The sequence below is a fragment of the Naumovozyma dairenensis genome, chromosome 3, assembly GCF_000227115.2.
Source record: "Naumovozyma dairenensis CBS 421 chromosome 3, complete genome".
NCBI lineage: Eukaryota > Fungi > Ascomycota > Saccharomycetes > Saccharomycetales > Saccharomycetaceae > Naumovozyma > Naumovozyma dairenensis.
In genome coordinates, this window is record NC_016481.1 from 118,215 (window position 1) to 141,941 (window position 23,727).

The 23,727-nt window shown below is 34.4% G+C and overlaps 12 protein-coding genes across 12 annotated transcripts; 4 read left to right on the plus strand and 8 right to left on the minus strand.

Annotated features, from left to right (window-relative positions):
• Positions 1–749: 749 nt before the first annotated feature.
• NDAI0C00620 (RNA polymerase II degradation factor 1) lies at positions 750–2,807 on the minus strand (the record flags this gene model as incomplete). The annotated part of the gene is made up of 1 exon (XM_003668918.1): positions 750–2,807. One exon carries the CDS (start codon positions 2,805–2,807, stop codon positions 750–752), a length of 2,058 nt encoding a protein of 685 aa, XP_003668966.1.
• Positions 2,808–3,438: 631 nt separating this feature from the next.
• Positions 3,439–3,747, minus strand: MDM35 (Mdm35p; the record flags this gene model as incomplete). The annotated part of the gene is made up of 1 exon (XM_003668919.1): positions 3,439–3,747. The coding sequence occupies one exon, from the start codon at positions 3,745–3,747 to the stop codon at positions 3,439–3,441; it is 309 nt and encodes a 102-aa protein (XP_003668967.1).
• A 253-nt stretch (positions 3,748–4,000) lies between these two features.
• Positions 4,001–4,966, minus strand: ASK1 (Ask1p; the record flags this gene model as incomplete). Its single annotated transcript, XM_003668920.1, has 1 exon — positions 4,001–4,966. The coding sequence occupies one exon, from the start codon at positions 4,964–4,966 to the stop codon at positions 4,001–4,003; it is 966 nt and encodes a 321-aa protein (XP_003668968.1).
• A 4,311-nt stretch (positions 4,967–9,277) lies between these two features.
• On the plus strand, positions 9,278–10,360 carry FBA1 (fructose-bisphosphate aldolase FBA1; the record flags this gene model as incomplete). The annotated part of the gene is made up of 1 exon (XM_003668921.1): positions 9,278–10,360. The coding sequence occupies one exon, from the start codon at positions 9,278–9,280 to the stop codon at positions 10,358–10,360; it is 1,083 nt and encodes a 360-aa protein (XP_003668969.1).
• Positions 10,361–12,100: 1,740 nt separating this feature from the next.
• Positions 12,101–12,421, minus strand: BLI1 (Bli1p; the record flags this gene model as incomplete). The annotated part of the gene is made up of 1 exon (XM_003668922.1): positions 12,101–12,421. The coding sequence occupies one exon, from the start codon at positions 12,419–12,421 to the stop codon at positions 12,101–12,103; it is 321 nt and encodes a 106-aa protein (XP_003668970.1).
• A 212-nt stretch (positions 12,422–12,633) lies between these two features.
• Positions 12,634–14,187, plus strand: ANR2 (Anr2p; the record flags this gene model as incomplete). Its single annotated transcript, XM_003668923.1, has 1 exon — positions 12,634–14,187. The coding sequence occupies one exon, from the start codon at positions 12,634–12,636 to the stop codon at positions 14,185–14,187; it is 1,554 nt and encodes a 517-aa protein (XP_003668971.1).
• A 578-nt stretch (positions 14,188–14,765) lies between these two features.
• Positions 14,766–16,124, minus strand: DCW1 (putative mannan endo-1,6-alpha-mannosidase; the record flags this gene model as incomplete). The annotated part of the gene is made up of 1 exon (XM_003668924.1): positions 14,766–16,124. One exon carries the CDS (start codon positions 16,122–16,124, stop codon positions 14,766–14,768), a length of 1,359 nt encoding a protein of 452 aa, XP_003668972.1.
• Positions 16,125–16,682: 558 nt separating this feature from the next.
• NDAI0C00690 (C2H2-type zinc finger protein) lies at positions 16,683–18,635 on the minus strand (the record flags this gene model as incomplete). The annotated part of the gene is made up of 1 exon (XM_003668925.1): positions 16,683–18,635. The coding sequence occupies one exon, from the start codon at positions 18,633–18,635 to the stop codon at positions 16,683–16,685; it is 1,953 nt and encodes a 650-aa protein (XP_003668973.1).
• A 636-nt stretch (positions 18,636–19,271) lies between these two features.
• Positions 19,272–20,648, minus strand: TGL2 (triglyceride lipase; the record flags this gene model as incomplete). Its single annotated transcript, XM_003668926.1, has 1 exon — positions 19,272–20,648. The coding sequence occupies one exon, from the start codon at positions 20,646–20,648 to the stop codon at positions 19,272–19,274; it is 1,377 nt and encodes a 458-aa protein (XP_003668974.1).
• A 237-nt stretch (positions 20,649–20,885) lies between these two features.
• Positions 20,886–21,776, plus strand: OAR1 (3-oxoacyl-[acyl-carrier-protein] reductase (NADPH); the record flags this gene model as incomplete). Its single annotated transcript, XM_003668927.1, has 1 exon — positions 20,886–21,776. One exon carries the CDS (start codon positions 20,886–20,888, stop codon positions 21,774–21,776), a length of 891 nt encoding a protein of 296 aa, XP_003668975.1.
• Positions 21,777–22,159: 383 nt separating this feature from the next.
• Positions 22,160–22,663, plus strand: TMA19 (Tma19p; the record flags this gene model as incomplete). Its single annotated transcript, XM_003668928.1, has 1 exon — positions 22,160–22,663. The coding sequence occupies one exon, from the start codon at positions 22,160–22,162 to the stop codon at positions 22,661–22,663; it is 504 nt and encodes a 167-aa protein (XP_003668976.1).
• A 441-nt stretch (positions 22,664–23,104) lies between these two features.
• Positions 23,105–23,473, minus strand: TOA2 (transcription initiation factor IIA subunit gamma; the record flags this gene model as incomplete). Its single annotated transcript, XM_003668929.1, has 1 exon — positions 23,105–23,473. The coding sequence occupies one exon, from the start codon at positions 23,471–23,473 to the stop codon at positions 23,105–23,107; it is 369 nt and encodes a 122-aa protein (XP_003668977.1).
• Between the last annotated feature and the right edge of the window lie 254 nt (positions 23,474–23,727).

Here is a 23,727-nt window from a genome sequence, read left to right on the forward strand (position 1 = left end):
ATGATATCCTATGTTATTGTTAGTTGAATTAATAGTTCTTACTCGATATTGATATTATAGAATGAAAAGAAGGTTTAATAAGAATAGAAATGTAAGATATACGTTCCTGTTTAATGAGCATGAAAATATACCACAGGTTAGGGGACAGGATATGGTCCAAGAACAGTTTTACTATGACGTCTATAATCATTCATTACCATAGGAGGCTCGAAGATCCAATAAAAAAAATGACTATATAAAAGGACGATAAATACCCTTCTAAAATTCCTTCTTTTACTTGCCTACTTGATGGATAGTTGGACGACTTCCTTACATATCCTTACTCTATTAATCAATAAATTTAAGGAGTCCTTTGGAATATAGTGCGTAGGTTCCTAATACTACTAAGCCTTGACCTTATTAGAAGAGGCGCTATTCTTTCTTGCTGTATGTATTATAAACTATATATAGTGAATATAATATACGTAATTATGTACAATGTATGATCTATGCAGGAGAATACTTATTAGGGTAGACATTAGGGTTTAGGATCATTGACCAATTACTTATACCCTATGGTGAAGCCCTGTTTCCAAAATTGAGCATAACTACGTAGTAAACGAATAAATTAAACTAGTACGTATGATTTCGTCTTCTAACGGAGTAAAATAATGAAGGTTAAGATGCAAAATATATATCTATATATATTTATGAATAATACTATGTACGTATTTAAACGTACACGAAAATGATGTGAAGGCTACTTTTCCTTAAAAGAAGTTTCCAGTATTTCTAGCACTGTAATTGTAATTACTATAATCATAAGAACCACCTTGTGGAGTAGCTCCTTGCTGGTTTAAGGAAGTGCTTTGTTGTTGTTGTCCTTGGTGTGGCATTTGTTGATATTGAGCTGCTTGCTGTTGTTGCTGTTGTTGTTGTTGTTGAAATTGATAATATTGTTGATATTGAGATCTGTTTTGAGCTTCAGCCATGTCAGATGTTTCATTTTTCTTCAATTCTTGTCTGTTATCTTGACCCTGTTGGCCAGGTTGACCATTTGGATACTGTGTAGCGTTTTGATAATAATAGTTGCTGTAATTAACAGCATTTGGGTTTTGATATCCATATTGGCCACCATAATGTGGTTGGTTATATGGGAAAGATTGTTGGTAGAAATGTTGTCCATAATAGGGTATAAATGAACTTCCGTATGGTTGTTGAACTGGGCTTTGACCTTGCCCTTGTTGATCTGGCATACCAGCAACATTCATGGCATTTGGTGGGGGTTGATTGCTATTAGATTGTACTTCTGATCCATTTATTTGTTGTTGATCATAACCCATATGCATATTATATTGATTCATTGGATTTCCTTGCATAGGTTGTTGACCATACGCGAAATTTTGACCATCAAATACACCGGGATACGAATAACCCGGGAATTGATGTTGATACATGTAGTATGATTGTTGAGCAGCTGTCATAGCCGGGTTTTGTGGAACAGGAGATAGTGATTTGGATTGAATATTTTGTTGTTGTGGTTGTGGTTGTGGAGGTAAGGCATAATTTTGAGGAACTTCCGTATTTGGTTGAGATACTGCTGTTTGTGGAACAGTTTTTGAAGATTCTTCACTTATTTTATCAGTGGGAGCAGATGCTGGGACATTATCTTCAGACCTTCTGCCTGTTTCAGGTTTAACTGGTTTTTGTGTCTCTGGTTCCTCCTTAGTTTCTTCTTCTTCTTCCTCTTCTTCAGTAGATTCTTCCTCACTTGATTCCCCCTCCCCTTCGCTGGATTCAGCTTCTTTAACTACCTTCTGAGGTAATTTCTTCACCTTTGGTGCTTCCTCCTCTTCTTCTTCGCTCGATTCTTCTTCCTCACCCGATTCCTCTTCTTCACCGGATTCTTCTTCTTCACTTGACGCTTCTTCTTCATTGGATTCTTCTTCTTCACTTGTTTCTTCCTCTTCACTTGATGTTTCTTCTTCCTCAGAGGTTTCTTCCTCTTCACTTGACGTCTCTTCCTCCTCCTGTTCTTCTTGTTCTTCTTCTGCTACTTTATTGATATTCAACTTCAAAGATTCCAAATTTTCTAGAGGACTGCCATTCGGAGTAGTTTCTTTAACTTTTTCGATACTTTTCGGTTTTGGTTTAGCAAGTGCAGCCCAAGACATTTTCTTCGTTGTAATTGAACCCGTGGTCATACCACCACCATTTATAGTGGTATTACTATTATTATTAAGCGATGGTAAAGATGGTAAATTTTTAATTTTCTTTTTCTCGATGACAGTTTCAGATTGTTCCTTAACAATTGGGACTGGATTTGAAGATTCATGAATTTCAGGAGTGCTTTGTACAGAAATTGGGGTTTTATTTGCCGCCACTACGGATGCCCATGAAGTTTTCTTCGATACAGGTTTTGAAGAAATTGAGGAAGAACCATTTAAATTCGATAAAGTTGTAGTTTGTTTTAACGTAACTCCTCTTGCTTTAGGTTTCAAATATGCTGTACTGTTTTTAATTGGTTTATTCTTTAAAGATCTTTCGGCTATTAATTCATCTTCAGGATCAGGTAAATATTGTTGAAATAATGGATTACTTGTGATATTATTGTAGTCAGATTTATCTTTTTTGGTTGGTTTTTTAACCTCGTCCCATTTAGTTACTGATCCTGTTGTTATCTTGTCAATTATAGTTTCTAGATCGTTGAATTCACGCACCAAATCAATAAGGTCATCATTGGACCAATTGGGGAACAATTCCTTTAATGTTTCTATTTTCGACTTTGTAGCAGGATCCAATTTCTTGCTTTTGAATTGTGATACCATTCTATAATATTGTTGTATATATTCTTTTATATTTTGTTATTGGTTCTATTATAAGTATATTTTTTAGTGTACTTTTGTAATTAACGGTTATGCTGTAGAAAAAAAATGATATGAAATGAATATTTTTCTTTTAGTATGCTTCAATTGAGATATAAAAAAAAAATTGTGTGTATATGCTGACCAATTACTATCAATGGAGCTTGGTAGAAAACAGATCTATTGACATTTGTTTCTTGTTGAATCTCTGGCTTACTATAATATAACTAGGTTTTGTACATATTTGATCGTCTTGGTTTGTATTTTTACAACAATAGATAAATCCCACCCCCTTGGAAACAAGAGCGAAGCCACAGTAAGATCGTTTTCAACGAGGTATATGCATATGCCCTCGACAGACTATATCTTAATGAAGACGATAGATGGTATATGATCAGGTTTAGATCCTTTGTCTAATATAGGCTATATAATATTTGACATGCTTCTGTCGCTGTCAAGTTTTGTTCACAACATCTATATCAAGTGAGTACATGATGATGGTGCTCGGCATAATATTAATAATACTAATGGGATGAATATATGTATTTACATGATATATAGATATGTATCTAGGTTATTTTTTGGATCCGTGGGTCTATTTTATGATTATGAACGCACCCAACTCGATATCAATATTTGTTCTCACCTTCTTTAGTACTTTGCAACTCGCCCCATTTTCAAAGGGTGCTTCTTTCCTTGCCTCATCCAGTGCAGGTTTAATACCTTGTTTCACTAGAGCAGCATCTATACAAGTGGAATAAGCATACCATTCTTTAGAACATTCATTTTCAACCGATTTCCCTTTCAAGAATTTCTCACTGTACCATTCATTGAAACAATCATCGTATTTAGTTTTCAATTCTGTACATTCTGGCGCAAAACTTGATGACATTATATTACCCATCGATCTTCTTCTCTATTTCAATTTCTACTGATATGGCTTTGGATACCAAGCTTCGATGATTTTATATTTTTATAGTGCAACGCCCTAGATATACATTTTGACCTTAGTTGTTCCTTAAATTAAAAGAATATGCTATTAACGACAATACGCGGAATAACGCGAGGAGAACAGAGTATATTATTAAATTTCCCCTCACGTACATAACAACAGATTATATAACTTTAGTACTTAGTACATTATATTATATAATTGATCAATTAGTTGGGAAATGAATAACTAAGTTCGTTTCCTTCGTACTATGTTCTTCATTAGACAGAGCATCATCATTCGTCGTCGTCGAGTGAGTAACAGTAACTGTATTAGCGTTAGTGGTCCCCGTGGTAGTGCCCTGCTTCAATGGAGAACTATTCATTAAATCATTATTCCCGCTGGATGTTGAATTCAGCATCGATCCTGCTGATTCTAAGTCATTATTCTCTTTCCTAGTTAACGCAACTGGTGAAGGTAGTACACTGGAACTAGATCCATATTCTTGCTGTAATAATAAGGACACTTTCCTCTTCTTGTTCTGTCTTTGGTATGTACTACCGTCTGGATCATCTGTCCCATTCGTAGCATCATCGCGTGGTTTCGTAAGTTTAGTGTTACTATTTGTAAGAGCTCCGGCGCTGTCATCGTCACTAGAATCAGGAACTGCTAATACCTGTCCTGTGGATGTAATATTTGCTGCATGAAATTCATATTCATCTTCCTTAGAATCATTGTTATTATTGTTACTGTCAATAGTTTTCCTATCAATTTTCTGACCATTTGATGCAGATAATGAATTCTTTAATTTTGGTATCGTAATTTCGCTGCTGGAATCTAACCCATTCGTCGATCGTTTTTGGGTTCGTACCCCAACAGGGAATATACTATCACGTTGAGATTGTGACTTGTCATCACTACCGCTGTTGTTATTACTGGTAAGATTATTACCGTTTGTATTTGCTACAATGGCAGAGGCATTGACATGCATATTCAAATCGACATTAGCAGTTTGTTGAAACATGACGTTTAACCAATTTGTACTGTCTGTAATTTGATCACATATGGTGGAGTAATTTCGTATTTGTGGTATGATATCTTGTGTTATCTTTTTAAAACAATAACCAAGATTTGAATCTATTTTTTGTAAATTCAATGTGATCTCTTGATCTAGTTTCTCGATAGATGTCATTATTTTTTTCAATGGATGTATTATTTATTAGTATATTTGACTAGACTTGGAACTCATATACGAACCATAGGGACAAAAGAAGAGCGTGTTAAATTGTTTATTGTCTAGGTAAGATATATGTTATTATTGAATGTTATTTCGCGTCTATACGTACGTATATATCTAGACTATTGGCGTTAACTTGTTATGTTTTTCCCCCAAACCCGTTCACTTGCACACATATTGTTCAGGCCTGAGACAGATTAGGATGAATGGAATGAAAAAACTAGGCTTGGGCGCAAAAATTTTGAAAAAAAGGTAGGGTATATATCAAAATTTGGGGTTTAAAAATAGGGCTGCTCTGGCGTTGTTACACGCCGAAATAAGGTAAAAAGTCAAAATAGGGTATAAATAAGAAAAGTAACAGGCAGCAGCTAATTGTGAGAAAACAAAAATAGAATTTCTACCAAATAATATAGGGTAAATATTAAGCTTAGAAAACCGAAAAGATTTGAACTCATGCAAAAAATTTGGCCTATCAGCAATATAAGCTTCAAGATAGATAATAATAATATATACAATGTAAATAATAGAAGAATGAGAGTAAAATCAAACACCAAAATTTGTATCAAGAAAGATATCATTGTCACGAAAATTGGAATATAAAGGCTTTATCAGAAGTATGCTTTCAATCGTCTCATCTGCAAGATCTTGACTGTTTTGTCTGTAATATCTTCCCACAGTAAAAAAACTTCTCTCATCATTAACAGAAGCTACGCCGAGTGATAGAAATATTTTCATGATGACAGGCCATAGTTTCATATTCTTAATCTTTTCATTTTGTTCCAGAAAGGCGTTGGTGCAACTCACATGGAGTGATATGCACTGAACTCGATAACTCAAGGGCGATCCATACCGTCTAAAATATGTGTCTTTAAATGCTGGAAAGTCCGTTTTAAAATATTCGACAAGTTTATTAAACTCTTCATCCATTGTTTGGCTTGGCCAATTTATGAGGAAAACTTGTCTGTCTGATTTTTCCCACTAGCAATGTTTATTAATTTAGTTGTCAGCCTTTGGATTGTATTTCTGACATCAAATTTACTGAACAAGACATATCTTTCTTCTGGAGTATAAAATGGATTAAGACAAGCTGATACAACGGCCATAATTGGATATTTGTCTTCTAAGGCAGTAATATATTTGTTTATCTTCATTATGGATGCCTGCATCGAATTTTCTTTATTATATTGTCTATATAACTGTACCTGAACGTTTTCCAAGTGCAATATCATTTCAGTTAGAATAACCAGTAGGAATGTGAGAAAACAATTTTTCCTGAAAGGAGCTCTATGAGCTTTTCGAAAGGACTGAATATGGGGAACAATGCTTCTGCCCTTTGAAGGTCCGCCTCAGAAAAATAATGGTTACATTTTTATTCAGCATAACGCTCATTTCGTTGCATGTTACAAATACCTGGATAAATTCTCTTAAAGTCCTCTAAAATGTGCAATTTTATATTCCATCTGGTCTCAATGTACTTACTGAAATCTTTATGCGAGAATAGCCTGAAGAATTGTTGTTTTTTTTTACCAGAATTATTAATTTCATCTATAAATCCAGCAATGTTTTTGATTATATTCGGCATATTTTTGATTTCCGGACTTGCTAGACGAATCTTTAGTTTAGTCTTCCTCATTGATTATACGATCAAAAAAATAAATTAAGATCTTTTATTACAGAACTAAAAACTAGCGCCAGTTGATGAAGTAAACAACCACAATAACCTAAAAATATATTTCTCTTCTCTGCCCTATTTAATTTCTCAACCATGGACAGGGAAGTACATCCTATGACATTGGAGGCATTATCTGTAACTACCCAGATCCCATTGGCAAAAACGACTTTGAAGTCTCAACACTTTTGCATTATCTTCCTTCGCCTCCCAATTTGGATTTTTATTACCAACAGCCAACGACTTATTTTTAAACGTTTTGGTGGTAACATTCACCGTCACAGAATGATAAGGCAATTTTATTGGATTTGTCAACCCATCTTCCTCATACTTCAAAAATGGTATTTCCAACATATCATGGAAACAATGATACACCATAATTTTAACATTCGCAAAATCAACACTATAATTAACCTTAGAATATTAAATCGCTATGGTTACTAAAAGGTTTCTCCAAACTGTCGCATACAATGATTGTTTTTTCAGCGACCACTTGTGAAAAAGCTTGCCTAATTCAACCATTGTTATAGTACAGCTCCATATATTTTGTCATGAATGCCTTGAACTTTGCCAACGCTAGGAAATTAGCGGGGCTATCATGATAGCTGCAAACTCTTGGAAACATTCTGAGTAACTAGTAGGTGCAGCCGGTTCTACATTTTCTAGAAGTTGTTCAGTATTATGGAGTTCAAGTTCTCTGTGACTATTTAGAAACATTGGTGGCACCTTATTTATGTTAAGCATGACTGTCGAAGGAGTTGCAACGTACCCATGTTTTCTTGCGAGATGTGTTTTCATTGTGCGGTCTATATTTGAATCTCTGCTCCTGATAGTACTATATTGGACTTCATTGCAAGGTGGTCCTTTTCCTTTTTTATTGAATTGGCAAATGAATAAAGGTTTCGTTTTTTGTACTGCAGCTTTCTAGCTACCTTGAAGAGGAGTTTGATCTAACTCTTTTGCCTGCTAATACAGATTTGTTTGGAATTAATAGTATGAAGTCATTAGGACCCATTAGAATGGGCATTTGCATCACTTTCTCCTAAAAGTGTCATTTCAAATTAGAGAGATTGCGCCAGATTTTTTAGGTTACTGTAGGTTATTCAATCCAGTCCAATGTATCTCCACTGTGTCACAGTATATTCTACAATTCGGACCTAGCATTAAAAAGGTTATATGAGGTAGGTGTAAAAATAATAAATTCAAAATAAACAAACTCTGTAGAATTTTATAGAGTATTTTTTAGAACGATAGGGAAGGGTTTAAAAACTTAAAGACTTTGGCCCGTCAAATAATGGAAAAATTGCTACCGCTATTTGTCGGCGATTTCGGCGCGTAACAACGCTAGTTACAACGCTAGTATATGTGTATTGATTTGGCATTAAGAATGTGACGCCAAATCGTAAATATCTCGTTGACGACGATTAACATAACGAAAAGTATCCAAAAGAAGGAAATGTCGTTGAAACGCAACCAAACAACTGTATATTAGTGTATTATTACACATTATTTGTATACATAAAACAGAGGAGATATATAGAACTTTTATTATATTAAAGATTACCTTTCTTTTTACAACCAGTTATCATTGCCTTAATTAAAAGCCAATATTATATATATATATTAATGCCTCATAGACCTTTGAAATATATATCTAAAAGTCAAGACAAATACCATTTTAGAATACCGGTTCAACCAATACATATGTAGCCTTAAAACAAGCAAACAAGTAAACAAACTAGCAGTAGAGTTCAAGGCGTTACAGATTGTTGCTATTTGAACCTGAGAGAGAGGGTCTGTAGTTGCAAATCAACAAATGATAGGACTTCTAAAATCCGTTTTTTCTAGAGGTGAAAAAATTACAAGCAGGGCCTTCATTTTTCTCCCGTTACCCCCCGTTCAAGGTGGCCACACTCCTGTTCCACCTGGGTACTTACGTATGTTTTAGCCGCCGAGGGTTCAGAACTAGTGGTTTTTTGTTCCAGCTGTACATCCAACATCCTTGCACCTGGATTCCTGTTTCTTTCCGATGTCTCGTTCTTCTACTAGTCGTTTTCCCATTCCACACATTTCGGTATATACGTAGCAATTGTAAAATACCACCCATACATTATTTACATTTGGGTTGCGCGAAAATTGGAGAGACAAGTCTCTGCGCACTCCGGCTATCTATTGTTGTGGATCAGTTGTTTCTTTCCACGAAGTCACGTCCCCAACACAATTTTGGTCCGCGAATGCGCGCACGCAAGCACAAACCAGTCACACACACACGCACTCTCTCTCTCTGGCAGGAAGTTTCTGCCTACTGGAGTGAGCTCACTCGTGTCTGCGTAAGTACCTCCATTCTCTGCTTGAGTGAGAGACCCTCTGCCTATTCAACGTTAGCCAGCGTAACGCAACGGATTGGGCTGAAACATCTCGTAATTTTTCCGGAAATCGATGGATGGAACTGCATCGCTACCAGTGGGCAACGCACAACTTATATAAGAAACAGACAGAATTAGTCAAATCTAATTTACTGAAAAAACTTTCTTTACATTGCTGTAATTTTTCATTTAGCCCTTGCATAAACCAACCAATTCATAATAAATTCAAAAATGGGTATCTTAGAACAATTAAAGAGAAAGTCTGGTGTTATTGTCGGTGACGATGTCGCTGCTTTGTTCGCTTACGCCAAGGAACACAAGTTCGCTATTCCAGCCATCAACGTTACTTCTTCTTCTACCGTTGTTGCTGCTTTAGAAGCTGCTAGAGACAACAAGTCCCCAATCATCTTACAAACCTCCAACGGTGGTGCTGCTTACTTCGCTGGTAAGGGTGTCTCTAACGAAGGTCAAAACGCTTCCATCAAGGGTTCCGTTGCTGCTGCTCACTATATTAGATCCATTGCTCCAGCTTACGGTATCCCAGTTGTTCTACATTCTGACCACTGTGCCAAGAAATTGTTACCATGGTTCGATGGTATGTTGGAAGCTGATGAAGCTTACTTCAAGGTCCACGGTGAACCATTATTCTCCTCCCATATGTTGGATTTATCTGAAGAAACTGATGAAGAAAACATTTCTACCTGTGTCAAGTACTTCAAGAGAATGGCTGCTATGCAACAATGGTTAGAAATGGAAATTGGTATCACTGGTGGTGAAGAAGATGGTGTCAACAACGAAAGTGCTGACAAGGAAGATTTATACACCAAGCCAGAACAAGTCTTCGCCGTTCACCAAGCTTTGGCTCCAATCTCTTCAAACTTCTCAATTGCATCAGCATTTGGTAACGTGCATGGTGTTTACGCTGGTACCATGGACTTAAGACCAGAAATCTTGGCTGACCAACAAGCTTACGCTGCTAAGCAATTGGGTCAACCAGCTGGTTCCAAGCCATTGAACTTCGTTTTCCACGGTGGTTCCGGTTCTACTGATGCTCAATTCCACACTGGTATTGATAACGGTGTTGTTAAGGTCAACTTAGATACCGATTGTCAATGGGCTTACTTAACTGGTATCAGAGACTACGTCTTAAATAAGAAGGACTACATTATGACTACTGTTGGTAACCCAACTGGTCCAGAAGCTCCAAACAAGAAATACTTCGACCCAAGAGTCTGGGTTAGAGAAGGTGAAAAGACCATGACCGCTAGAATTGCTCAAGCTTTGGCCATTTTCAGAACCCAAAACACTTTATAAATTGTTCATGAATAATTTTATATAATTTATATAAGCTTATATAATTTTTAATGTATGTTTTTCCAAATTTTATAAAGTTTACGCAAGCCGGATGGTCGTTTGACGGACTATTGTTTTTTAGCCGCTTTTATTTAAACGTTCAAAATGAGCCCGAGCCAAGTTTCTATGTCAACAAGACTAAATATAGTTTATATTTAAATTGTTCTCCATATAGTATTATAGATTACTTTGGCCCATTTATGATTTTGGGCCAGACTAATGATTAACATCTACCCCTTTTGCGGGATATCCTCTATCTACTCTAATCAGGCCTGGGACGGATAGGATTTTTGGTCGATCCTAAGGGATTTCGGGCCTACCCTACCTTTTTTAATCCCTAGTGAAAGTCTTCAATCCAATCCTTATCCTATGCTAACCCAAAGTTTATCCTAATCCAATCCATTTTTTTCGAGTATTCCATGTGAGACATTTTAGTAGTACCATCTTAAGTGTTTCATGGCAGCTTTTTAGTACAATATGTGTCAAATTTGTTCTTATCTGTACATATAGTATTTAAATGGATAATAGCCCATATTTTTTACCTGCTTGAAAGTTTCAAATATTTTGAAGGTTAACAAATATATAATTGTACTTCTGTTTGGCTATTGGTTAGTGATTCACAATTAACTACTGAAAGAAAACTGAAGATAGTTTCTTATTTATTTTACTTATTTTTTACTTATTTTTTACTTATTTTTTACTTATTTTTTATTTATTTTTTATTCTTTATTAGTTGTTTCTGAAATACATGGGCAGTTAATCTTCCAAAACATAAACTAAATACAAATTTCATTAAAAGATTAATTTGAATAGGTGATGTTGTCTTGCATTTTAATGCTCAAGGATACTATTTTATTGGGTTACACCCTCTATTTTGGAAGAGAATATTTCTGTTAATGTGAGATTACTCTTTTAATTTCTAGAGATAAATAATCGCATTCTTTACAAAATAAAAATTACAAATTACCTCTATTTTACTGTTCTTGTTGATAATCGAAGTGTATGGTACAGTACATGGATGTTGGAGTTGCTATTTATTCCAGCTGTGTCCCTTCGGGGAAGTATACTCCTTTTCCTCTTATAGGTGAGAGAAAATATATTCTTATGTAAACCATATATGGAAGAGAAACTCCTCGTTTATTAGTCATAAAATCGTGACATCAGTAATATCATATAATTCTTTAGACTAATACTTTGATTCATTATAAAATACAGTTAATTTTTCCTTAAACATTCTAGTACCACATTCCTCCTATAATGTTTTGAATTCATTAAAACAATTGAGTATATTAAACATTTATAGTAATATTCACATTTTCCAGGTTTTTTTAATCTATTCAAGTGTAATTAATGTATAGTCAACGTTAGAATTATTATATTTTGGGCATGAACTGGATGATTTCAGTCAACATTGTTCGATTACCACTGTTACCCCCCTAAGAATTCCTTTAATATTTTCGATACATCTTATGTTCAGTTGCATGCTACATCAAGTAACAACATTTCGTCCTCCTCTATGGCGATTGACGCATATTCCATTAACTCTGATTTTTACACAGTGATATAAGGAAGGCGATGGTTCTATGCCTACTGTTGATGTCTCATCATTTCTGCTGGTTCTCACTTTAGGTTAATCAGGATTTCTTTGATAAATTCATTCTATCCTAGAATTTCTGTTTTGTTGAACTTTTGTCTTGATCGTCAATTCTTTTTGAAACTCTTCAACTTCATCACATAAATTTTCATAATAAAGGATTTTTCCTCCAAATCATCCAACTGTTTCAATTGTTGCGCGTATAATTCACCTATTGCATCAAGTTTCCTGTCAGGTTTCAACTTATATTCAGCACTTAATTCCTCTAACCAAACTTTGTTTGATCCAGTCTTGCCCGCAAAGGTCGAAATCGATCTGGCCGCCTCAGTATCTAGTAATTCTTGTAAACTATTGACACATGCTTCTACTTTCGTTTGTAAGAATTTGTTCTTTCCACCAGAGCTGTTAGAAAACTCTCGGTTATCCATGTCTTACTTCTGCTATTTCTTGTTGTTGTTCCCTATATGCATTCGTTGTTTTACGAAATAAGACCCTTTTAAAGCTCTAGCGTTACTTCTATAAAAATTCACTATTGAAAATTAATAGCAGTTAAATATAAATGTGTTCAGAATAACTCCATTACTTATAAAATCGAATACCGAAAATCTTTGCTAAAAGAACAGATCATCTTAGGCTGAAGATGAATAGATACATTTCATTAGCAACTACTCCATACACTGTCCAAGATGTATTATCTGAATTGCTGAAGGCGTCATCTACTAAGAAGAAGCTACCAATTGTCGGTATGTTCCTTTGCCAATTTGATATGAGGAAAGGTAACGTAAAAATTTGGTCCCAGTTAAATGAACAATACAAAGATAATGAATTGGTTCTTGAGAATATCGAATTCAAAACTTTACCGTCCGGTCTTCATGCATCTTCAGAAGATGTTATCACTTTTACAATACCCAGAAATTCATTGGCCAATGAAGATGTACGAAATGAGCCGTTCTATGGGGTTGCTTATTACAATCAAAATAGTTATGATATTATGGAAGGCCATTCTGAAATAGATCGATCTAAAGTTAGAATGTACGCCTTTGGTGTTATTGTTAATCCAGTTGAAAAAGTAAAAGACAATCCATTTGCATCGATAACAATGGTTAATAAGTACATAGATAATTTAGAAGATACTTTAAAGGAATGGTTAAATCTGAACGATGATTTGAATTTTGCTATATTTGAGGAGTTCTTTACTGAGAACTCAACTAGGGAAAATCAATCTCAAATTTTAGATAGTGTTGTAGAGGAAAATATTACGATAAATTCTTCTAGAAGAAGACATATGGTAGAGTATCTTCCCTTTTGGTTTAGGAAGTTTGGTCCTCTAATTTTTACAATCTGGAAAGAATGTTTATTAGATAAACGTATTTTAATATTAAATGGGAGCGGCGAATCATTGGAAACATGCAATTCTTTGTGTTTCTATATGTCATTATTATCGATGAAAACCAATGAAATATCGACTGATCAGAAATTTATAACACCGTTATTCACTGTAGGAACTACCGATATCGATAGCCTGAAACGCTTATCTCATTATTCTTACATCGCTTGTACAAATGATGAGATATTAGCAGACAAACAAGAACTTTATGACATATTAATTAGATTACCTTCTCATACAATGGAAAGTGAAGAAGAAGCACCTGTAAAGATATTCACAAACAATGGTACTCAAATTAAGGCCACACGAAACGATTTTGAACAATACGAACTTTTCGTAAAAGAACATCTTCATGAAGAAGTATCGGGTTCTCTAAAGCGAAGTTGTTTAAATGTAACTGAGCCCGTATCATGGTCTCAATTTTTTATTGATAGTGCATATTGCATAGCGACAGCTGGTACTGTAGCGGCACCCTTCCATTTTCATCCAGAAGTTATAGATATTGGTGATATTAATGAAGCTTCTGACAAGGCCGATGGTATATCTAGTATAGCAGAACCATTAAAGTTTTCTTTGTTTTTCAATATCAAGACAAAGAGACTTTACGACGCATTAGAGACAATCTTAAATGAAAATGAATCTTTGGATTCTGATGGACCAATCCATATCTCGTCACATTCGTTATTGAAATTAAATTTGGATTGTTTTAGCTCTCAAGATAAACAATTTGTAGAACAATTCTGTCAGCTATACTTCAACCGCAAGATTGCTATTGATTATTATGAGTACTTCAAAGCTTTTTGTTAGAAAAAACAATGTATGTGGCATGTTGTAGCATCTTTAGACTACATGTTTAGAATAAATCAAAGTTAGTCTATATCAAGATAAATATAATTTGAGTGTTACTCTCATTTTTGACAGGTTCCACTGGAATAGAGATTCCCGCAGGAAGGCAAATGTGGCATGGTAGACGTGTCTGACGCTACCTTTTCTAACTAGGAGAACATACGAAGAAGGTTGGAGACGTTTATTAAATTATGAAGTTACCATGGTGGGACTTCCTAGTACACAAGAACCTTTGGATATTTATTTGTTATTGAAAATTATATGTTTAGATTATGTAATAAGTACATAACACTACAGTAAGGACATTATCTTAACACTATTTATTGAACACCTTCTCTGAAAAGTTCATATTTAATTATAATTTCTTGGTTGTTTTATATTTCATATAAATATTTTCAAAAATGGAGAAAAATACTAATATACAAAAAAATTTATATATGGAACAGTATAATGTTTGATATTTTTTTTCATTTTTCATTTTTTTTTATTTGAAAGGAGTGTTGTCATTGTCATATTATTTCTTGTTTAATGACTTCCTCCTAGAAGACCAACCATAAAGCGCAAGCAAGAATGGATATACCAATGACTGCAGTGATAATACCTGCACCGGCTCTTGAACCCTTTGTGATATGTAATGGAGCCAAATTTGTTGGATGATGTTCAGTACCTGCAGCACCATCACCTACAGAAGAACCACCATTTGTACTTGTATAAGGTGCTGGTTTATGGAGACACCTTGTATTAACCATGACCTCTAAGGCACACATTTGTTCACCGAGACCATACATACCATCCCAATCGCCTATAAACCAATTCAACCCACAGGTGTGTCCATCAGTACCACCTGAACATGATTTACCAGCCGCAATAGCAGAAGCGTTAATTAAAGGTAAGATTTTACTTCTTGTTTCTGGGACTAATTGAGCGGTAGCACCTAAGAAACGAGAGAAATAAGCTTTGAAAGAACGTTGATCTGTATTACACGAGTTTGGACCTTGACAAGCAGCTTCATACATTATACTATTATTGAAGAAAACAGTTGATGCGTCCACTAACATCTTAGTTCTGTTATGCCATACTTCATTTTCTGTGAAATTATATAGATAAGCGGCACCTGCCATCACTAGCCCATGATTATAAGTCCATTGGTATGGAGTAATAGTGGAACAATTATTAGCGATATTGACACCGTCATAGACAAACATTGACGAACCGTTCGATACTAAACCAACCTCGTACATCCAATCATAGACTTTTTCAGCCCAATCGACATAACTCTGATTCCCCGTATATCTAGCCAATCTTGCAGCCATATGGAACAAAGCACCATTGGAGACAGTATTTTTATAATCGTACCCTGAATTCCAAACAAAAATTTGCCATCTTAAACCGCCACCACAAGTATCACCATCCCAACGTAAAGCCATTGTATTGAAAACAGCTTGTGCTAAATACAACCATTGAGGACTATCCTCTGGAGGATTTGTAAAATTTCTTTCAGCAGCAGTCATAACAGCGATCCCCCAAAATGCTTGATCATCATTCCCCTCTGTAGTGGATTGATTCAATGGGACATAATCATTATTATCCCCAGTTTGATGTAACAATGCAGCCATAATTTCATCATTATAAGTATCATTATCCATATAATACCAATAATCTAACATGGACCCCCATGCACCACCTGCTTCCCACCAATAATATGGATCAGAGAACATACCTATGGTTTTACCGTATTGATTACCAGTATAATAATCCATAAGACCATACGCGACTAGACTTGTAGCGTTTCTTAGGGAATCAATATCATCTAGGTCAATTTCTAATGCCTTTGTGGAATGAGATAGGAGTAGCGTAGTCGTTGTTACTATTGAAAGAAGGGTATTCGTCAGTAACATGATAAATAGAAACAACGAGTGTGAGTATTTCCTTTTTTTTTATTTTATTAAAATATATTCGTAGACTTTATTTATAGCTCGTTTGGGTATCAAAAAAAATAAATTTCCTTGTTATATATTGTTTATGTTATACTCTATTAGCTTTTAGCTATTAGTTTCTTGTGTAGTGACAATGGAATATAAAGGATGCGCCAATTTTATGAATTGCTTCAAAAGAAGAGTCAAGGGCCTATTAAATAATAATAATTACTGTTGATGATTGAAGATAAACGTGAATTCTGATTTAATTTTAAATTTACGGTAATTTAATTTTTCTTGAAAATGATCGCAGCGGGGAAAAGTAACATACATAAATATCTCCATGACCTACGTAAAAGTATTATTATTTATTACCAAGGAAGCACATGTGGGATTAATTGAAAAAAAGAGACTGATCATTTCAAAGTTGTGTATATGTTGAGAATACTTCACGAGCAATATATAATAAAAAATATGGATTATTATGATTATTAATTATATGTGTTAAGTAATAAGTACGTACTTGGCAACGTTCAATTTTCATAAATTTGACCCAGAAGAATAGTTATAAAAGTTCAAATATTGTTGCGTTTCCTTTATATGCCTGTCATTAATTATTACGGGATTAAATTGCAATTTTTGAACGTTTTTATCCACATTAGGATGCTGCGTTATATTATTTGTGTTTGTTCCAGTTATGGATATATATGGTGATTGTTCCATATCTAACGGCACAACAGAAATCGTATCATCATCATCGTATGTATTCGTTTGATGAGAATCAGAAGAAGAAAGAAGATGATTCTCTAAAACTGGTGATTGAGATGACGTTAGATTATAATGATTCAATCTAAAACTTTCTGCTGATGACAATGATGATGAAGATGATGGGATAGTTTCAAGTAGATTGATATCTTGCTGTGATGTACCATTGAAAAATAATGGATTATAACCACCGTTCTTGGTATGTGTATGTGTATTCACATTATTATTATTGTTTTGATTAGTACTGTGGCTAGAGATGATATTTGTATGATTTGGTAGTGATTTGTTCTGTTGTATTTTCTTTGCAGTTCTATTAGTTTTCCTTTTCAATTTCGCTTCGCCTTGGAAATCTTCAGTATTCATCATTAGCTTATTATTACCATAGTTTAGAAGTACATCATTCCTATTCGTATCATGTGCTACAATAGCCATTGCTTCTAAGGCATCTTTATTTAAGAAAACTTTTGGTTCCACAACACTTTGAGCTGTTGAAATGAAACGAGAATGACCGGTTGAAGTTTTTATCATTTTCAATTTCCCTGTTTTCTTCCTTTCAGGTTTAATGATTTTCAAATAATCCTTTGGTAAAGCTTTACAATTACCTGACTCCAGATGTTTTGAAATCCAAATATCAGTACTATTAAAGAATTCACCACATTGAGAACAATGACCTGATGATTTATTACGATCTTGAGGTTTAACTCCCTTTGGATAAATGAAATGTCTTGCCTTTAAATGAGTCTTATAAGTATCTCTTCTACTGAATCCACCTGAATTATGACAACGTAATTCTGGTAATGCGTCGTTATTAAAGAAGGGACAATGATAAGCTTTTTCAATAGCATGCTTCTTTATATGTCGAGTTAAATAACCTCTTATCCTAAATTTGGCATCACAATAATGACATACAAATGTTCCCTCCTCTTCAGTATCTTCCACTAAAGGTGAGGAAGATGTTGAGGTGGATAAGTGACCATTTTCAGTACTATTATTGATATTCTTATCTGATGAAGATGAAGGAGAATGCACAAGTGTTGCTGCTGCGGCAGTTTTATTCTTCTTATTATTTGCTGGGGAATCATTACTTTCAGGAGAAATCGGTTGTACCACATGTTGTTGTTGTTGTTGCGGTGGTCGTGGTGGTACTTGTGTTTGTTTATTGTTTATATTGAAAGTAGAAGGCTCTCTATTGAAGTCTAGGTCATTAAAGTTTGTAGTGCTCAAATCACATGTAATATTGCCTTGTGGAGTTAAAGTCATTGTCATTGAAGATGTTGTCTTAGTCATATCCAAGGAACATGGATTTATTGATGTTTCCGAATCTAGATTCTTATCAATTATGATTTTTTTAGGAAATAAAGAATATATTAAATTTTCGTCGTTGCTGTTGTTGCTGTTGTTGCTGTTGTTGTCATCATCATCATTATTATCTGAGTCTCGGTTGGTAGAAGTATTATCAGTTTTTGAATATTGTCGTTCTTCTAGCTCCTCGGACTTTCCTTGGGTAACGTTCCTGATATTATGTTCTGGGATGGATACTTTGCTGATAGTATCTTTTTCTAAAACTTTAGGCGTATTTTTAATGGATGTATTACTATCATCTCGGTATGAAGGTGTAATAACGGTGTCAATTATTTGCTTGAATAGATTCCATAATTTTGATCCCTTGGAAGTAGAGGAAGAAATTTTTTCATTCTTTAAAGGGTTCAATAAGGCAACGGAAGGCATCTCAGATGATTATTGTGTTTTGTTATCCCTGGACAACTTTGATTGTTTGTTGTCTTCTCCGGTGTAGCACTAGAGCGCGTCTGTGTGTTTAATACTAACGATTCTTGTATTCTTTTCGAATTAACTTCTTGTAGAATGTGTATGTGTATTGTTCTCGTTCTTTAGAACCAGTCTTGTTATCAGTTATGAATTTACGTTGCTCTTGGTAGACAAACTTTTAAGGAGAGTGCTGTTACTTACTTAGTTCCCTACTGACTTGTTTACTCATCACCCCCACGTTGCCACTTGCATTTGATAACTTCCTCTACTTCGTCTATTTTATTTTATTTTAATTTATTTTATTAAAGGCAAAAATCCGTGGGAAATGATTCTCCACAAGAAATGTTACTAGTGACGGACCAGGGAGGGTAATCTCCTACCAGGATATGCGGTGTCTGGGTTTAAAACTTTGACGTCACAAATTTATTTTGTCAATAAAAACGGTGAACTATAAACTATGTATCTCTAATCTATATAATCCCATTAATGGAGCTTGCTTGAGTGGTAATGTCAATGTATTATGTATATATAGAGACGCTACAATGCAGACTGTTCAAATTTGGATCAACACTGCCCCTCTGCCCGATGTGTAAATATCTAAAATCCCTTCTTGGCAAGATTATCTGTAATATTAACATAAAATTCTAAAATATCAATGTCAGGTTCAACCATTTTCTTCAAATTTTCATTTTTTAAATTCAATATCATCTTACCTAAATCCAGTTTCACTTTGTTTTTCCAGTTAATAATATCTAAATGATCAATGTTGGCCAATGTACCTTGATATTGACCCCATTTACTACTGTCGACAGTCACCATCCCATCATTTCTTGCACCATTCGATGCATCATATACTATTTTCCAACTCATGGCAAATACATTATACCATTTAGGTTGGAAATAACAACCATATGAAAAATATGCAACTTTGGGATCATCAGGTGTAATGAAATTGAAATATTTCATATAATCTGTTGTCAATTGATAAAAGCATAAAGGTAATATTTGAGTAGATGATGTCGTACTATCATTTGTCCCAAACGAGGGTACAGTCTTCAATTTTTCAAAAAGATTAACAACATAATCTGCCATTTCTGATCCATGATGAGGCGTTGATATCGTAGTAAGACTTACGACTTGATAATTTTTCTTTGGTATTTTTGAAATTAAATATCGACAATCTAATCCTCCCATAGAATGAGCAATCAAATTTAATTTCACTTTCCCATTACTATTATCTTTTCCTTTGCTGTTTAATTTTCTTTTAATTTCTGATTCCAAAAATTCATGTAATGCTAGGGCACGTTCTTCAATACTACCAAAACTTGGAACTCGAGTAGTTAAAACAGAACATCCTTTTTCTTCCAATATTTCCTTAATACCAATCCAATATTCCACTTCTCCTAACCTATGAGCAATCTTCTTATCATCTTTAGCTCGTTCAGAAACATTTCCCACTGTCGTTTTCCCGTCACTATCGTCGTCACGGTCGTCTATTAAGAAATTATCAGATTTATCAGAATTTATACTATTCATAATTAATTTAGTCAGTGAATAAATAGAAGGGATCAATACCAATCTATCAAATCCAGATAAGCCATGACATAAAACAACTGGATATTTAGGTGGTTTATAATCTGGATTAGGTTCAAAGTTATTCAATATTATATCTTCAACTTTACGTTCTTTCGATTTCTTTAATTTAAGGAAATCTCTATAACTCGTAACGAAATCTATTATTACATTCTTGCCTGCTTCTTCTTCTTCTTCTTCTTCAGCATGAGTTGTAGTATTGATTTCTATCAGATTGGTGAACGTTAAGATGTCAGTTTGTTCTTCTTTTCTTCTGATGGTATCTGTATTGCTTCGATGCTTTTTTTGGTCATTATTTATATAAATATGGTAGGGATTGATAGGTATGATATTCTTTTGGAATATACCAGAGAATAATGTGTTGAAGGTTTCACTAAACATTTTCAAGAAGTGGTCTTTGTCTATTCAGATTCACTCAGTTTATTTCTGTTGTTTTATGAGTGTATTTATATGTGTGTAAGTACGTATATGCAGTGTTTTACGTAAACAAAAATTAGGGACGGTCGGATCTTATAAAGTAAACACATACATTCCATAGATCCAGAGAGATCTGCAGAAAGCTCGAGTTCGAGTTGGAGATAAAAGAGATAATAAGGGGATCGTTTACGAGACTGAATTATGCATAAAGGAATCCCTATTGCGATTGTAACAGGTGCCACACGTGGTATCGGTAAGGCGATTGTTAAGAAATTATCACAACAAGGTGTTAGTTGTCTTGGTATCGGTTCATCCATGGAGAGTATCTCTGGGATAACCACGAACGATCATTTACATTTCACAGAACCAAACCAAATACATAGATCTATGGCTATAGATTTAACAAATTGGCCCCAATGGACTCGAAGGCAGCAACAGAAGGACAATAAATTGATGTTTAAGGGTTATCAATATCAAGACCCGGCAACTTCATCATCATCATCAGACGCAGACGCAACTATTCGAACAGAAATCTGTAAAAGTTTGTTCGACAGTCAATGGTCCTCTTCAAACCCGCAACATAGATATTACGTGAATTTATTAGTAAATTGTGCTGGCATTACTCAAGATAGCGTAAGTATAAGAACATCTACAGAAATGATATTGAAAATCTTAAATGTCAATTTTGCCAGTTGTGTTACTCTAAGCAATCTAACATTAAAGAAAATGATCAAATGGCAAAATATGATCAAAAGAGAACAACTAACGCCACCGAAAGATGTTCCCTCACCTTGCATAATCAACATATCATCGATCTTGGGGCAAGGTGATATAACGCTTCCTGGGACCTCAATATACTCTGCCTCTAAGGCTGCTTTGATTCAATATACAAAGACATTAGCACAAGAGACAGAAACATGGGGAATTAGAACTCAATCGATGACACCGGGACTTATACCAAACACAGATATGATTCAAGATTTGGATCAAGTGACAAGAAACCAATTGACTAAATTGATGGGATTAAATGTCACTTCCAGTGAAGTCGTCGCAAATGATATCTGGGATCGCTATATACGGCGCGACAATTAAATTTTTTCTTTGTGAAAATTTTTCAATTTTTATTTTCAAACGGCAAACAGCAAACAGCAACAACAAGGAAACAACAAAGAAACAACAAAGATCTTCCCTCTATTTCATATAATAATATCGTGAAAAAATTGTTACGTTTCCCAAGTTATCTGTCTTCTTCTACGCATACTTATCCCCCTTCCTTTCCCTTTTCAATTTTTTTTTTTTGTCTAATGGCAATTTGATACTAAAAGGTTAATTTTTTTTATTTAAATTAGGTAGTATCTTGTTCTTGTATTTCTTTTCGGTTTTGTTTGTCTTTTGTTTTGCTTGTTTGACTTTTCCTTCTCAAAAACTGCAACTTCAAGTTCTATCATAACACAAGCAACTCACCACATTAAAAAATGATTATTTACAAAGATATTTTCTCTAACGACGAATTGTTGTCTGATGCTTACGACATCAAGGAAGTCGATGGTGTCATTTACGAAGCTGATTGTGCTATGATCAAGGTCGGTGGTGACAACATTGATATCGGTGCTAACCCATCTGCCGAAGATGGTGATGATGACGTTGAAGATGGTGCTGAAGTCGTCAACAACGTTGTCAACTCTTTCCGTTTACAACCAACTGGTTTCGATAAGAAATCTTTCTTAACTTACATCAAGGGTTACATGAAGGCTGTTAAGGCTAAATTACAAGAATCTAATCCTGATGCAGTTTCCACTTTTGAAAAAGGTGCTCAAACTTACGTTAAGAAGGTCATTGGTTCTTTCAAGGATTGGGAATTCTTCACTGGTGAATCTATGGATCCAGATGCTATGATTGTTATGTTGAATTACCGTGAAGATGGTACAACTCCATTCGTCGCCATCTGGAAACATGGTATCACTGAAGAAAAGATTTAAGATTTTTGTTTGCCCTAAATAATTATTATTAATAATAATAATAATAAAATTCTTAATTTATCTATTTATCTTAAATAAAACAAAACCTAAATTACTTTACTAATATTATATCTCACCCATTTATTATCGAATAATCGTTTCTTTCTTTTTTTCTTTTTAAATTAGGATATATTTACGTCGTCGCGTAGTTGCGTAATTAAATTCAATCAATATTTGGTGATATAGTCATTTTTTTTATACCTTCCTTGCTTTAAAGGTCCTTCTATATATATATATATTACAATGCATGCCCCTCATTTGCCACAGTGAATTGAATATTCACTTCTTTCTCATTTTTTTACGCTGCTTACAACATGCTAACTGGGTTTCGTTACTGACTTCGAATTGTATCTCTCCAGCATAATCGTCATCCAAATTCCGTATCGTATTTATGAACGTTAATCAATCACTTCTCTTTGAATTACATGCCACTATCCTTAATTTATCCACATTGATAATATTTTGATCATCGGAATTATTAGAATCTCCATTTATTTGTGAATTACCTTCCACTGTAACTTTACAATTCTTCACAATAAATGTCCAAACATCGTCACAAAATCCATATGTATCTAGATTACCCTTCACAGTCAATTTGGCTTGTGTATTATCTTTTAAAGTTTCAGATATCACCTTATCAAATGTCTCTAATACACGCATAGCTAATGATGCCTCAATTCTACCATCACTAATTAGAGTATCCAAAGCATCCACTAAACTGTTACCCACTGTGCTTCGACGATATAATTCGTAATATCCTGGTACCGCCATGTTTTGTTTGTTTTTCTTTTCTTTCTTATTTGCTTATATTTTTATAAATATGACCACTCCTCTAAAATTCGATCCTTATTCTTTCGTAATTATAGAAGCGATGATAATATCAACAACAAACACAACCGTTTATATTCTATCAACCCTCTTTGTTTGTCTTCTTTGCCAGTTTTGTCTTTTCGTCATGCATGTATAAATATTTAAAGTGTTCCTTCTTGATAATTTTATTTCATACAAATCTAACATCGCCGCAA